This window comes from Carassius carassius, chromosome 9 (assembly GCF_963082965.1).
Source record: "Carassius carassius chromosome 9, fCarCar2.1, whole genome shotgun sequence".
Classification (NCBI taxonomy): domain Eukaryota; kingdom Metazoa; phylum Chordata; class Actinopteri; order Cypriniformes; family Cyprinidae; genus Carassius; species Carassius carassius.
In genome coordinates, this window is record NC_081763.1 from 18,863,365 (window position 1) to 18,879,644 (window position 16,280).

General features: G+C 37.0%; 2 protein-coding genes and 1 long non-coding RNA gene across 6 annotated transcripts; 2 read left to right on the forward strand and 1 right to left on the reverse strand.

Moving 5' to 3' along the window:
- Window positions 1-253: 253 nt before the first annotated feature.
- Window positions 254-5,571, reverse strand: LOC132149168 (apoptosis regulator BAX-like). The gene is made up of 6 exons (XM_059558154.1): window positions 5,316-5,571; window positions 5,210-5,240; window positions 2,965-3,135; window positions 2,739-2,874; window positions 656-760; window positions 254-475 (listed from the first exon to the last, which is right to left on the reverse strand). Exons 1-6 carry the CDS (start codon window positions 5,335-5,337, stop codon window positions 320-322), a joined length of 621 nt encoding a protein of 206 aa, XP_059414137.1. The 5' UTR covers window positions 5,338-5,571; the 3' UTR covers window positions 254-319.
- LOC132149170 (uncharacterized) lies at window positions 578-3,104 on the forward strand. The gene is made up of 2 exons (XR_009435005.1): window positions 578-791; window positions 2,643-3,104. It is a non-coding gene; the product is annotated as an uncharacterized LOC132149170 (long non-coding RNA).
- An 861-nt stretch (window positions 5,572-6,432) lies between the features above and the next one.
- On the forward strand, window positions 6,433-14,481 carry aldh16a1 (aldehyde dehydrogenase 16 family, member A1). Of its 4 annotated transcripts, none has more exons than XM_059558156.1 (17): window positions 6,433-6,637; window positions 6,700-6,797; window positions 7,613-7,712; window positions 7,816-7,942; window positions 8,025-8,182; window positions 8,309-8,386; window positions 9,260-9,606; window positions 10,016-10,174; window positions 10,289-10,445; window positions 10,983-11,058; window positions 11,158-11,263; window positions 11,437-11,567; window positions 12,847-13,014; window positions 13,123-13,327; window positions 13,430-13,615; window positions 13,798-13,923; window positions 14,124-14,481. In XM_059558156.1, exons 2-17 carry the CDS (start codon window positions 6,711-6,713, stop codon window positions 14,298-14,300), a joined length of 2,388 nt encoding a protein of 795 aa, XP_059414139.1. In that variant the 5' UTR covers window positions 6,433-6,637; window positions 6,700-6,710; the 3' UTR covers window positions 14,301-14,481. The 4 variants fall into 4 exon arrangements, with proteins under 4 accessions (XP_059414139.1, XP_059414138.1, XP_059414141.1 ...); XM_059558158.1 differs by having other exon boundaries at window positions 6,434-6,637; window positions 6,718-6,797; XM_059558155.1 differs by having other exon boundaries at window positions 6,433-6,797.
- The last annotated feature ends 1,799 nt before the right edge of the window (window positions 14,482-16,280 follow it).

Genomic DNA, 16,280 nt, shown 5'->3' on the forward strand with positions numbered 1-16,280 from the left:
GATTCAGATGATTAGGTTAATAGCTCGTTTAGAGAACCTTTTCATGATATGCTAATTTTTTGAGATAGGAATTTTGGGTTTTCATGAGCTGTATGCCAAAATCATCAGTATTAAAACAATAAAAGACCTGAAATATCTCAGTTGGTGTGCAATGAATCTAAAATATATGAAAGTTTAATTTTTATCATTACATTATGGAAAATAATGAACTTTTATCACAATATGCTAATTTTTTTAGAAGGACCTGTATAAGCTACATGATTTCTCTCAAGTTCAGTGTTATGGACACTTTAGTTGCAGCATCTTCATTTTCTTTCTCTTAGCTATTTCTTGGAAATTTCAGGACGATGAAGCCACCTAGCAGTAGTCCACCAGTGAAGGCCAATGCGGCTCCGAAATAGGAAGAATATTTACTTAGTGAAGAACCAGAAAACTGCTCAAAGGAGAAACAGGCCAGCGCAGGGATACTGTGCATCTGTATTAAGGGTTACAAACGAAGGAGATAGATTTGACATTGTGATCAATACGGCTCAACACATCTTCTAATGAGATTAAAACAAGATTAAAACAAAACAAGATTAAAACAAAAGTCGAATGCTTCTTCATATTACAATATTTGAGATAATGATGTAGAAATGTCTTCATTGTCTCTTACCCATCCTCCCATTCTGAGAATCCATTCCAACAGATTCCTCCTGAAGTAATCCAGACTTAAGATCAAAATATCTGAAACAATTGTGGGTAAGTGTGCAAGGACCATCTATTGAGAGGAAAAAGAGATATATAAAGAGGTGGAAAGTAACGAATTACTGTACATTTACTGGCGTTACTGTAATTGAGTAGCTTTTTTGTGTACTTCTACTTTTTAAAGTACCTTTTAAAATCTGTAATTTAACTTTTACTTAAGTATATTTTGTTTGAAGTATTGTACTTCGCTACATTTTATAACACATTAATTACTGAGTAAAAAATATATATATACAAAAAAATCGCTCCCTGGAAACTACTGCAGTAAATAATGGGCAGGAGGGCAAACTGGCGCTAAAATCACAAGAAAGATGCAGACGGACAAAACAGGCGTTAGTGGTGCAGACACAGCTGAAAATGAAACCCTGTCATATTCTTAAATTGAACTCGAAGGAAATGAAGTGAACCCCTGGCCATATGTATGCTCTATTATGCAGTGCAAGCTGTGCTTACCTAGGGAGACCAAACTAGCAGCTTATAAAATCTCGACAAGACATCAACCCTTCGCATGTATGTAGAGGTAAGCTAAATAATTGCATCGTTGCATTGGTGGTTAAAATGAAGCTTTGACATTTTAGCAAGAGGTTTTGCACAAATTAGCCAAAAAGACAGTGGTGCGGAGTGTGCAATATATCGTCTGCGATAATATCATAATTGTTGTTTTAATGATGTGCACGCGCATTTGTGTTCTTTCACTGTGATTCAGTCTTGTAAAATGCATTTAGAATGATCACAAAATTGAAGATATAGGGGCAGAAAATGTACATATATATATATATATATATATATAATCGTGATGATTTTTGGAGGAAAAGACGGCATTCTTTGTGTGATTTTGATTTACTATATGAAATGATATAAATATGTAAATGTATATATGTAAATATGTAAATGTATAAATGTATATATCATGTATATATACATACAACAGGTCAGTAAACAAGTTAATTAAGAGACTTGCGTTTTAGACACCATATTGCCTGTTTTTGCTCTATTTCTACAACAAAAAATAATTCCAAACGCAGCCACCAAAGCACAGTTTTGTGTCTCTGAGCAACATGACAGTGTTTCGTTCCTGAATTAATCATTTGTTTAAATGATTCAGTTCAATCGCAATGACTCACTTATTAACAGTGACTTGCTGACACATACTGGCCATTTTAATTTCACATTTAAAGTATCCTTTTATTTTTTATTTTTTTTATTTCTTATAAATTCAAATGAGTATTAAACATTTTATGTCTTGTATATCAAAACATTCATGCATTTGTAACTGCAGATTAAATGCATTCTTGTCCTGCACTAAACATTGTGTAAATACATCTAAATGCCATTTCCGATTAAGCGTCTGCATTTAGTCTGCATTGAAAAGATGAGTTTGTTGATACTGATTTGCCTGGTAACAGGCCAAATGTTTTATTATTCTAAATAACTGATTCCTTTAATTAAAAACAACTAGTTTGAGATTAATAGGCCTATCCCAGGGGTGTCAAACTCAGTTCCTGGAGGGTCGTAGCCCTGCAGAGTTTAGTTCTAACCCTGCTCCAGCACACATATTATGTAGTTTTCAAATAAACATAAATTATTAGATTAGCTGGATCAGGTGTGTTTAATTAGGGTTAAATCTAAACTGTGCAGGACTGTGGCCCTCCAGGAACTGAGTTCGACACCCTTGGCCTGTCCCATTTTTGACTCCTTCCCACTGTTAAAATGTAACTAAGTAATTTTTACTCTGAGTAAATTTTAAATGAGCTACTTTTTACTTTTACTTTCTGTAGATTTTTAGACTGGTACTTTTACTTGTACTTAAGTAAAATTTCATTAATGTAATGGTACTTTTACTTGAGTAGAATATTTTTGTACTCTTTCCACCTCTGGATATACTATATGTGCAGATATAAACATGAAGATGCATGCCTACAAACAACAGGTATATTAACAGAAATGTTAACAAGACAACAGAAATATCTAGGATTTAAATAATCCAATACCTTTCCAGACAGTTTTCCAACTGAATAGAACAGCACTATAATTCTCCCCCAGTTGATCTGGCCATCTGTGAAAACCTTCTCCACAAGTTCCCAGAAACTTCTTTTATCAGCCACTTTTACTAAGCCATCAATCATGCTGTGAGGTCAGAAGAACAAAAAAGTGAAGCCTGGTGTTTTAAAACCAGTACAGACTAAAGAGAGACAAAGATTCAGAGCTCAGACTGACTCATTGAATGATTTATCCTGATCGAGCCTATCACCAATCATTTTGATGGTCTCCGCCAACTGTTCAACAAGCTTCTGGTCCTGGCAGTTGCTTATTGGTCTAGCTTCAGGAAGGGCTGGCGGGGCTGCATGCATTTCGGCTGCCACGCTCATCACCTCATGTCTTACCACCCTGAAAGACATTTTATTTGTTAACTGCATATGAATCAAATGTTTTTACTATCACAGATCCACAATTACCTCAAATAAACATGAAAAACAGATTTAGTAACACTCATAAATCCATTACAACTTTCCTCAAATGACATTGACGATGGATTGAAATGGCACTCGGATTCTGACCATAGCCATCATTACATTGCAATCTAGTCAGTATGGCATTTAGATTTGCCTATTCTACCTAGTATAGTATAGAAGATATTCTACTACTTAGAATACATTTCATGTCCATTGATGATACAACCCCAAAAGTTGGGATGTTTTGTAAAATGCAATAAAATCCAGAATCTGTTATTTATTCATTTTCTTTGACATTTACTTCATTGACAAAAGTACAAAGAAAAGATTTCCAAAGTTTACACTGATCAACTTAAATGTATTTTGTAAATGTAAACAAATTTTGATATTAATGACTGTAATGCAACCCAAAAATGTTGGGATGCAGGCAATATGAAAGTGAAAAAGGACGGTTATAGAATATCCCATTCTGAAGCGGTTTACAGTAAGCAGGTGAATTGGTAATATTTGAGGGGATCATGTTTGGGTATAAAAGGAGAATCTCAGTGTTTGCAAGCAAAGCTAGATCATGGCTTATTACTTTGTGCCAAATTTCAGAAGAGAAATGTCAAACAAATTAAAATCATAAAGAATTTAGGTTTTTCACCAGCCACCAATCAATTGAATGGGTAATTTCACGAAACATCCCAACTTCCTGGAGTTGAGGCTGTTGCTTTATTTTTTTGTTTTATTAATTTTCAAAAAACTCTCTTTAGAAAAATAAAAATTTTAATTATGTATTTAATAATTTCACACAAATCTCACAATAAATTACAGTTTTTGCCATGTCTGTTTTTAAGTGTTCTTCACAATGAATCGTTTTCTATAAATTGCTACTTTTTCTTATGTTGTCAAAAAGTTACTAAATGAACAGACCCTGCTACTAAAAAGTGGTTCATCACAACAACAACATGTGTCCAGCAACATATGTTATTTTCTTCTGGGGTGGAAATTTTGATCACATTATTATAAGTGTCCTCACTTTTTTTTTTTTTACAATAAATATTTTTATATTTTTTCTACAATAAACTACACTCAAGGAGAACTGCCTGTGAATTAGTTATGGTTTGCAATATTTGTATGATTTAAATTCAAATATATAATCACAACTGACATTAAACTGATGCAAAAATAACATGCGATTGGCCAGATGAGGCCTACCATATTAATTATGAGTCAAAATGGTGAATCTGTCAACTGTTATGTTGCCTGCCATTTCTTGAATGATACAGTTGCCATGGCCTTAAACTGTGTGACTGTGTCCACTGATAATGAATTGTTTCTCACAAACTGTTTTATTTTCCTCATAGTTTAACCTTTATTGTGCCAGGGGACACAGAGTGTGTGTGCATGAGCTAACACATGTCAAGTCAACTATGTTACTTTTTTTTTCTTAGTTCTACCTATGTTAATTTAAAAAAGTAAATACATAACTACAACGCTGCTTCTTTTACAGGTTGAAGTTTTGTATAACATCTCTTAACATTTAGTTGATGTGAAATGTACCCCCAATTACAGAATGAGCAATAGATTGCTAGATGTGACACAGTAATGGCTTTCTTATTGCTTACTGTTTGCTCTGTTATATGTGATATATCTGAATAAAAAATAACATTAAAAGGTGGTAAAGCAGAAATATTGTGTTACAGTTTATTGAATAGTAAAAGTCCAGTAAGACAATAATTATTATTATGTGGTTCTTTCTCAGTATATCTTCAGGTTAATGACTCTCAGCCCCATAATGCAACATCTATTTCAGTGTAGACTAAAACTATCCCCGTGGATGATATTGGGAAATCACAGCTTTTCTTTCCTCGTTTCCATTCACTGCAGATGTCCCTCGATATGTTTTTTTTTTACAGCTCGGGGTTAGAAAATTATCATTTTAAAAATACTAAACATGAAGTTAGGCTATAATAAAGTTAAAATGCTACATACAATGACATCACAAGTTCACAAGTGAAACGTACCCTATTAAGAGTGCTTCTCCAATCTGGTCATCTGTAGAGCGAAGAGAAACATCAGAAACAAACATCTAACACCGCTTAAAGAGCACAAACAAACACAGTCACTTACCCAGCGAGGCTTCGCAAGCCATATCAGCCAAATATATCTATTTATATATTAGTGGTGATATTCAGTGTTTCAGGTAATGTTGTCGGCTGGATATAGCTATGGGGAATTCCACCCTATGTCAGCGGGCTTCTTCAACTTTTGTGGCGATAAGAGTAACTTCTGTGTGGCTGCGCCCTCCGGAGGTCACTTAATCGGTCGCCTTCGTCATTGAGGTTGCCTCATTTCAGAAATGTAACCACTGCATTCCCCAAAAAAAAGAAATGGGTACTTTTCTGAACTCGGACATCATCGATGACGTAACAAGTATGGACGCCAATCAGTCGTTCATCTGATGCCATTTGACGACGACGCTTTTACTTTAAATTCCTGTGCATTTTTACCGTATTACTTATTGTAGTGAAAGCTCAGCCTATTTTTTTTTTTGCAAACGATGAGTTCTTTGCTGTCTTATGCTGCGTTCCAGGCAGGTTTTTGAGCCCGTAAGTCACGATTTCAAACCACGACTCACGACTTTATAGCGTTTCAGGCAAGTCAAGCCAAACTTCCTGAGCGCAAGCAATTGTAGCTAGATTATTAATTTTATTGCAATGTTATATTGTCATTGTTGTTTCGCCGGCTATGTGACGTCAGAGTTCGTAACTCGGAGTACATCTATCTAGTACGAGTTCACGGGTGGGAAGTCACGGGTTTGAGTGCAGTTTCACGGGTAGAAGGTTGGAAAAACACGGGTTACGGGTTGCCTGGAACGCGGCATTAGTCCAAGTATGACGGGGTTTAGGTTGACGTCGACAACAACCAGTGTTGCCATGTCCACTTATTATAAGCGTCTCTGAAATTGTTCGGACTGGGGGTAAAACCAGTACTGATTACCAGAGCCCCAAAGGAAGAGAGGGCCCTTGAAAAGTCTGGAATATATTTTATTTTACCTGGATATTTTCATTGGGGGAATGGGGGCCCATCAGGACTGCCATCAGCACTTGTGCAACGCCCCTGTATAAATCTATATGTAATCGAGAGAGGGAGAGAGAGAGAAAGAGAGAGAAAGGAGGTTCGCTCATTTTCGCTTTTTTAGCGGCTTGTCATTATGTACCACTTTGCACGATTCTCTTCCGCGATCTGGCAACACAATACAAACCAGGAAGAAATTCTAGCGTGGACGTGAGAACTCACGTTGAGTGATCTTTTGAACTGATTAATGTTTACTTAGCTATTTTCTTGCGATCGATAAATCGTCAGGTCCTGCTTGTTGTAACGTTTGTTAGTACTGGACAGCTTTGCACATTTGATCGCTGTAATTAAGTGATTGAATCACTGCACACTCGGTATTGTTATTTTATATTGAATTGGCATATTTTTCAGAAGTCAGTAACAATTATTACTATAGGTTAAATTGTTATGGCAGGTACTTCGACAAAGACTGTGCACGACATCTTTCAAAATATGGAGTATGGATCATCCAGCACGAGCACAGCAACTGCACAGGTAACGGTTAAGCGCTGATCGTCGGGTAAATTAACTTTGTATATTAAATGCATTTTAATACATCGAATCGTTTGTTACTTATGTATCATTTAAAGCGTCAGAGCATGCTGCCACCTTTTCACCCAATTTGTAAATGGTTTACATGTGGTCGTACATTAGGATGCAGACAGCTCACGAGCAAAGCATGTGACAAGATGCTGCTGGTTCTCTTGCTGTAAATTTGCATTAAAAAACAATGGATGTCTCAAACGAGATTCACTCAGATTCACTCATTACAAATCCTCAGCATGTACCAAGTCCATATGACGTTTCTCGGGTGAAACACAAAATAACATTTTAGGCATTTGCGAAGTGACAGCTTTAGTCACCAACTTTAGGCATCTTTTTGCCATGCGATTAAAATGAACGCTGACTGAGCTTGTCAATGTTTATGACACTTTATAAAAAGCCAAATAGAAGTCATACAGGTTGGAACAACATTAGTATAAGTACATTTAATTTTCTAGTAAACTATACTTTTAAGTGCTGTGAGCAGAGTTCAGTATAGTTAACTGTTTGTGCATTTAGTGAGAGCCATATGATCCACTGCAACCTTCACCCTGTTTTCACAAAGTCTCACAGAGAGGTGGAACAACCCAACTACAGATTGTTTACTCAAATCAAACATGCTTGCTGTTTGAATTATCAGAGAAATTAGAATTTTCAGCATAACTTGAACTTAATTTTAAAGTGTAATGTCGTCATTGCTGTCCAGTTTGTATGAGATATTCATTCCACTCTCAGGAAGATGTCCATGTTGTGTGTCGTTCTCTCAGGCATGGCTGGAGAAACACTCTCGCATTCTCGGCTTCTTCATTGAGGGGAAATTTCTCAGCCCTGCAGATAGACAGACCCACGATGTGAGTGATTCCAACGGTAAGCAATATTTGATCTTTTCCTTAAGTTCATATCTGCGATATGATCGGTCATGTAATGATAGGATAACATCTCCATCCCTGCTCCTCCTGTGTTTGTACAGCAGCAGTGGTCTGCAGCACTGTTTGTGCTAAAGATGAGGATGTTGCGTCTGCTGCCTCATCTGCAGCTGGAGCTCTCAAAACCTGGAGTGAACTGAGCTGTTTCCAAAGAGCCAAAGTGTTACTCAAGTACTAGAGCTTAACTTAAAATAATGAACCTGTCACAGTAATAGTCATGTTACATCAGTATGAATGTATGTCTGTGCCCCAGGTTGGCGAGTGTCCTGCAGAGACACAGTCAGTGTGTGTCGGAGCTGTGTGAGCTCTCTCAGTCTTCTGTCTCTCCTGCTGTGCTCATTAGACTGACCCAGTACTATTCCAGCTGGGCTCAGCTACGAGACACGCTCATGCCTGAGTGGATCCCACAAGGTATGCCAGCGTCTGTTTGTGTATATGAGTCTGAGAGAAAAAACTTGTTGAAGACAGTGAGAAAATAGGTTGTATAAGTAGGAAGCATGGTTGTAAGTATCTTTTCATGTTTTGTCTCTTCACTAGGCGTTGTGGCAGTGGTTGTTTCAGATGACTGTTCCGTCTATTTTCTTCTGCTTAAGGTTTTGCCAGCTCTAGCTATGGGTGAGTCTTTCTCTTAAAACATGATATGCATAATATATGAGCAATAATATATTATACTTTCTTTTCTGAGTTTCATATACTCTTCAGACATTCAGGGGATAAATGAAGTGACATAAAAAAAGAAACAGAATAATAATAAAAAAAGATTACATGTTTGTTTTTTTTGTTAAATAACAAGGCTTTTGTTAACTAGTTTTGACAGTAATAAATTTTTAAAAAATTGCGTTGTTGCAGAGGCAGCGCTAATAGCACATAAATTTAATGTTTCACATTTAAAGATAATACTGAAATTTATAAATTAATTAAAAATGATAATAATTTTGTACTTGACCTTTGAATTGACAGTGTTTTAAACATTTTCCTTATGAAATTATGTGTGTGTAGGTCGGAGGTTATATTTGAACCTTTTCCATTGGTTTACCTTTATTATTATTATTAGTTTTTATTAATACAATATTTTTAATTTTGTATGTTTTGCATTGTAATTTTAGTTAGTTTATTCATTTTGTTTTTAAAATACAGAACATCTGTATAGTTTTTTTTTTTTAAATGCTTTAATGCATTAAGTTAAACTAACTGAGAAATGTTGCATTGACACTAGCTGAAATAAAATGACTTTCATTTTATTTTAGTTAATTTTTATTTTATTTTAAATAATATATATATTATTTATATATAAATTTAGTTAAAGCTACAGTTAACTATAGCTTTTATAACCCTGCTTTAACAAATATTATATATAATTTATTTAAATTTATCAGAAGTTACTCATAAATATAAAAAAAACTAGTAATCCTTTCTATATGAGATGTGAGGGTGCAAACTAAACTGTGGCTTAACCGTTATTTATTTACATGTCTATTTATTTTCTAGGCAATACTGTTATTGTGGTGCCTGGCAAGACTACTACTCTTCCTGCCCTTCTGTTGGCTCAGCTGTTTCTGGAGGCTGGGATCCCTGCTGGAGTGCTGAATGTGGTCACAGGCAGTGAAGTATCACTGGGTGCCAAAGTGGCTCAAAATCCACAAGTCAACTACCTGACCTACAGCGGAAGACAACAGACTGGAGAAGGCCTGGCTAAAGCAGTGGCTGGTTGGGGAGTCCCCATGTCTTTCTCTCTCTCACTCAGCTCTGTGTGCCCTTTTATCATCTTTGAATCAGCAGACCTGGACAGTGCCGTGGATGGAGTGATAGAGCTGGCCTTCAAGAAGAAAAGAGATGTATGAAGAAAGAAAATAGTTATTTTAAATCGTAATGATATTTCATAATATTGCTGTTGTACTGTATTTTGATTTTAAAAAATGCAGCTTTGGAAAGCATAAAAAATTATTATCAAGAATATATATAAAAGTCCTTACTATTTCAGTAAGTTTCCAAGGTTTTCAGCAAAGAAAATAGGAAAATAAATTGTGGTATCTCTGTATGTATTTAATATTTAGGTATCTAATATTTAATATATACTACTTGTTATTTATTTTAGTGCTTATTTTTAAAAGTAAAAACCAGTTGGCAGCACTTCTGCAGTACCGCTGTAGTCTGCTGGGGGTGCTCATTGATTAAACTACTTGTCAAATACAGAACAAATATAATAATAATCTTTTTGCCTGCTTCTGTCTTTCTCTTGTCCAGTTCCAGTGGGTGCTCTGTGTGCAGGAATCAGTTTTGGACAGTGTTGTGGCCAGGCTGAAGTTGAGAATGACTGGGATGAAATGTGTTCCACTTGCTGCTGAGGCTGACAGGAGTCTTATAGATGCTGCGGTTCAGGAGGCCCAGCAGCAGGGGGCGACAGTGAGTGGACATTTAAGTTTAGATGTCACCAAATATTTTAGGGTGGATTTTTTGAAGCTTTTAACGGACGAATGCTTTCATCTTTTTGTTTTCTTGTTGTTTAATATCTTGTAGCTGATGCAGTCATGTCCACCTGCTTCTACTGGTGCTCTCTACCCCCCTACTGTACTGTGTGGACTGGCTCCTTCCTGTGAGTCTGTGATTTCACCTCCTCCAGGCCCTGTGCTGCCTCTCATATCCTTCAGGAGCTCTGCTGAGGGAGTTACACTCGGTGAGGCTGAAAAAAATAAGAACTGATTAATAAGACTTTATCACTTAAAGCCTGGGATACTCTACATGAGTTTTGCCCTGATTTTCTGTTGATTTTACAGTCTGGAGACACTGAATATAGTTGTCAAAAGTCAGAGCCAGTCTGAGGATTTGAGTGGGCAGATTTAATAGAAAATCATGCAGTGTTTGGTAGTGTTTAGCTTCAGATTATGATTCCATCCAGTTGGAGGAAATCAAATATGTTTGATATTTTTTAGCAATTTTGGAACAAATTGTTTTTATTTGTCTCCTCGCAATAAGGTGCATGTTTCTGCATGAGTTTGTTGTTGATCTGAACAACTGTGCTTAAAGGTCCGGTAGTATATAGTCCTCAGTTGTGTAGTGTATGATGGACAGTTTTCCTTTGTCACTCTTTACAAACTCGGTTGGTGTATGATGCCTAGTATTTTAAAAATCTGTTTAGATTTTAAAAGTCATGTAGTCAATTTCAGCCTTTAAGTGAAAAGTTGAAGATTTTGTGATCTGTGCTTGTGTATAGGAAACCACAGTCCTTATGGTCAGACGGCCTCCATCTGGACTGAAGATTTGACTCTGGCTTTGGAGTCTGCAAAGAGGTTGTCCATGCTTGATCAAGTTCTTCGAGCCACCATCAGTTGTCTTGATTTCATTTTGATCTTGATCTCTTACTTTTATCTCTTTTTCTGTCTTCATAGTCTGTGTGTAGGTTCAGTGTGGGTGAACTGTCATTCTGTAATGGATCCTGCGTTGCCTCTGTGTGGACGGAGGGAGAGCGGGAACTGCACCGATGGAGGCAGAGAGGTATATTGTGATCACATGTTTAGTTTCGTGTAGAGAATATGATTCAATGTTGTCTACACCATTTTTTTCTGTTCCTTTGGGTGTCTGTACTGTATTTCTGATTGGTTGTATGGTCTTGTTTGGTGGCCAGTTCTGAATGTCTGACTCATTCAGTGCTTTTTCTTCCTCTAAAGGGTCTGTATCAGTTCCTTCGGCCATCACTTTCACCCTCCTTCCCTCGCTCCAGTCCCAGCTCTATCAACTATGCTGATTTTGGCTCTGCAGTTTCCAAATTCATGATACCTGAAGGATTTGATCCTTCCAGGTGGGTGTGTTGTGGATCATAGTTTAATGTGAACTGCAAAGTGCAGGTTTTCTGTCATAAAGTGAACAGACTTATTACAGCTGGTATCGAGAAGTATTTAGATTTAGTTGAATTTAGATTTTAGCACTAACATTTCATTTTCACCAGTGTTTTTTCCTGGTGAAATATTTAATTTCATAGATGAATATTTACTGATCATTCCACTATTTTGTAGATAGTGTTTAGAACTATAGAGGAGGTCAAAATGAAGATTTTGGTGCCAAATTAAATGGGGGAAATGATTTTAGAAGGATGGCATAGAGCAAAATAGGTCTGTTAGTAAAATCTGTTGTCTTTAGCAATCTTTGTTGCTTTGTATGCCAGTGGTGACTGTTCCAAAAGGGGAAAAATCACTTTTTTGTGTTCTTTTTTGCAAAGTTTCAATAAAATCCTTTTAGATTCGGGTCCTTAAACCTCTTCGGTATCTTTATTTCTAAGGTCTTATATGGTTCAATCCCAGTAATTTGGGGATCTCAATGTAAGCCAGAAGTAAACTTCTCTTGTCCGCATTCTACAAGAGACTTATACTTCGTACAATTTGTTTGACGTAATTTTTTGTCCTTCGTACACTGCTGATTTCCAGGCACAGAGTTCACATGCAATCTAGATTTCTGGATTTGCACAGACTGTGCTCAAGTGAGCGCTGAAAGCTCCAGTTGGGTGTTCATGTGTGCTCACAGTCAGTGCAGTGTGCTTTGAAAGGCTTGCATGAGACAGAGCGGAACACAGAAAATAAACTATACCTGAACCTTTACCCAGTAAGGAAGTTTCTGAAATTTGACGCGGAATGACCCTGTACTAAAATCATAATATTTTAATTGATTTTCTTGGTAATGTAGTGACACTACCAGCAGCAGGTTGTGTGGGACTTTCCACTCACCTCTCTCTTTGAAAATGAATTGTGATGTTGCTGGAAAACATTTCTGAGCTGCTTCCTTTATTATAGTTTACAATACTTCACTACTTCCTTGCTCTTCACTTACTACCTCATTGCATCATAGAAATCAAATCACAAAATAATGTAAAATGCACCCCAACTTCAAAATTGATATTGATTTTTCTGGACCGATGAGTTGTGTAACATCAATTGTATCATTTAATAGTATTACTGTATTTTTAGTACTTACCCTTTAGTACTCAAAATGTGTCTAAATGACCACTACTGCTGTCTGCTAAACTCAGAACTCCTCTTGTCTTCTTCTTTGAACTATTTCTCTCTTTTTTTTTATCTCTCTCACAGTGTCCCTCGATTTTACTCCCATTTCGTGGGTGGTCAGTTGCGTAAAGCTGACTCGGGCTGCAGCAGGTCAGTGTTGGCCCCTGGGGGCGCTGTACTGGCTCACTGCCCAGACGGAGGCAGGAAGGATGTCCGGGATGCAGTAGAGGCCGCCATTAAGGTCCAGCCAGGGTAGGATCTATCATGAGGATAAAACATATAGACCAAAACAAATTTGGGTCAACATTTTTTTGACAAAATAGTGACAGAACTACTGTGATGCTCCTTGTTTTGTAACAGGTGGATGAAGAAAAGCCCCGCTGCACGCTCTCAGTCACTTTATTCACTTGCTGACAATCTAGATAAGAGGAGGCGGGACTTGGCTGTATCAATCCAGACTCAAACCGGCATCTCATTAGAAGAGGCAGAGAAAGAAGTGGAGCTTAGCGTCTCCAGACTGTCTGATTGGGCTGCACGCTGTGATAAAGAGCAGGGTGGAACTCCAGTAAGAACCTACAACATTTATTAATAAGTATTGGAATGTTTGCATGATTAACCCAAGATTTCATTTGCCAGCTTTTGTAATTATGTGTCCATCTCATTAAAGTTCCTGCCCCAGTCTGGTTCCGCCCTGTTAACTCCTGAGGCTTTAGGGGTCCTGGGAGTGATTCTCCCCAAAACCAAACCGCTGCTCTCTCTGGTGTCCTTGCTGGGGGCAGCTCTTGCCATAGGTAATGCTGTTATCGTGGTGCCAAGTGAGAAATACCCTCTTCCAGCTCTTGAATTTATCCAGGTTTGTTACTTTTCAAATAAATGCATTTCTATATATGTGTATGTTTAAAGTAGTAGCAGTAGACACTTCACACTCACACTGTAATCATTAGACTGCCTCCATAAACGTTCAGATTTTATAATTAATCTTCACATTGCAATTTTTTGTTTGTAATGTATTTGACTTCTGTGTTTTGCTCAAAGGTCCTGCAGGCCTCTGATATCCCCGGAGGTCTGGTCAGTATAATAACAGGGGGCAGGGATCAGCTGACCCAGGCACTTGCCAACCACAGTGTGATTCAAAGCATTTGGTATTGGGGAAGTAAAGAGGTGAGGGAATTTCTTAAATTGGAAGAAGACGAATAGGCTTTGAGATTTAGGAAATGGAAACACTATGTACCTTGGCAGGGGTGTACATTTAAAAAAGATTCTGTTCTTTATAACTGTATAAGCATACAGGCCCATTTTGAGCAAGGAAAATGTTCTGTCAGCACTGATCTTATTGTATGAATGGAACTTCTTTTCGTCAGGGCTGTCAGTTTCTTCAGTACTCCTGTGTCAGTCCCCTTAAACGCCTGTGGCTACACTGTGAAGAGGAGGAGGAGAGGGAAGCGGGACGAAACTGGACCAGCTCAAATCCCTCTCTTCAAGAAGAGCTTTGGAGGAAAGCGGTGGTCTGGAAAAGTATTTGGATCCCTACTGCATAAAGCACTTATTATTAAAGTTTTCCACATTCCATTTGGACAACAGATAGCGACCGGGCACGTTAGGAGAAGTTCCAACATTTGTTTCACTTTTACAAAGTCATGTAAAATAAGGAAGATTACTTGTATTATTGTTCCCCATGATAGATGGTTGCATCTGACAAATAAAGAACTGCTATAACAAGTCTAACTTGTTTATTGTAATATAGTAATCAGGTTTTATTACAAATGTAAAAATTTGTAAACATTATTATACATTACCTGTTGTCATATAGACATATGTGTTATGTTTATTTAAAGTGCTTAAATGAAAACTCTGATAAAAAAAATATGAAATGATCAGAAAACTGGCCCAAAATTAGTGGTACTCTGTTCCACTTAACCAAAAAAACAACAACAACAACAACAACAGTAGCAACCCATCCTTGATAGCAAACATACATCATGTAGACATCTGTTTGATCTGTGTTTACATCTGCCAAATGAATTTTAAAGCGTTTTCTCCAACACATTTCTAAGTCAATTCCTATCAGATGTTAAAGATGTCTAGAAAATATGTCTTGAAGATGTTTAGGATTTTTATGTAAAACTGCTGTAATACGTTTATCAGCTGTTTCCCAGCTCAAGCGCTTTTTTACCGGCGTACCTGTGCTGTCTGAGAAGACTTGTGCTGCATCCCAAATCGCGTACTAATGCACTATTCTGTTACGTTTTTTAGTAATAATGCGAGTAGTGTGTTACAATTTTTTTAATTAATTTATTAAAATTATTATTATTAATTCAAACAATTATTATTAATCAATTATATTTAGTAACAAATATATCTTAGTATAGAATACCTTTACAGTTTTATAATTCATTATCTTCTTATTGAAAAATGCCAATTCATTCTCGGGAATATAGTCATCTAAATCCCTCGCAATTTAATACCCCCGCACCTTTACATGTATATCTAGTTTTTTCACTGGAGCATCACCTGAGTCGTCTTCTCCCATTTCTACCAGTGATCTCCCTGCGCACATATCAATAGCATCACTTGTTAAGTCTGACGTCACGTAGCAGCGCTTCCGTGTCCAAACGCTCTATCACGAGAAAACAACAAAAGGTGCTAATATAAACTCACAATGTGATAGAATACTAGCGAAAAAGTTATAATCTTAACCTTTAACTCCATACCGAAGTCCCAGATAGCCAGACAATGAAAATATAAATATAAAAATATATATATAAAAATTATTTGTGTTTGGGACGCTGTGAGCACGGAGACTGTAGTGTATACCGTTTGAAAGCGTTTAGCTTAAATTATTAATATGAATAAACTGCTCATAAACGGCTGCTGAGGTCGTATTCTCAAGTGAAGCGAAGGCTTGGACCTGGAAACAGCGCTTCTTACATCATCACTTAACAACCGAGCAGGTTGACAAGTTGAGGGGAGAAATGGGTTGAAATGTGTATGCGTCGATCGTGTGAGAAAGTATGGAAGGCCAAAAGGGCCAAAACGTGTGAAACTGTCGCGTTAACGCGTATTTACGTGTTAACACGCAATTTACGCGTTAACACGTCATTACGCGTTAACGCGTAAATGGCGTGTTAACGCGTACCTAAATTTGGGACATTAGCACCACCTACTTGGTTTGGTGCTGCTCTTGCTCAAACACAGAGAACCGAAATTAAGCTTGTAAATAGCAGTTTTTAAGGTGAAAATACATGTTCAACAATGACTTTTCAGAATATAGGTTACAACTAGGCCTACATATAATTACAGCATATTTTAAATTGGCCTCTGAAAGTCATGACCATTTTTACAATCACAATAGAAGTTGTGTTAGGATAATATTACACATTTCCTTCAAATTGTATTTTCATGTAGCCTACACTCCTACTGTAGCATATTTCTAAAGCATCTTTTTATAATTTAACTACTATGCATTATTTGTTAGAGAGCCCCTTCTGATAACACATTAAGCCTTGTGAATCTGATTG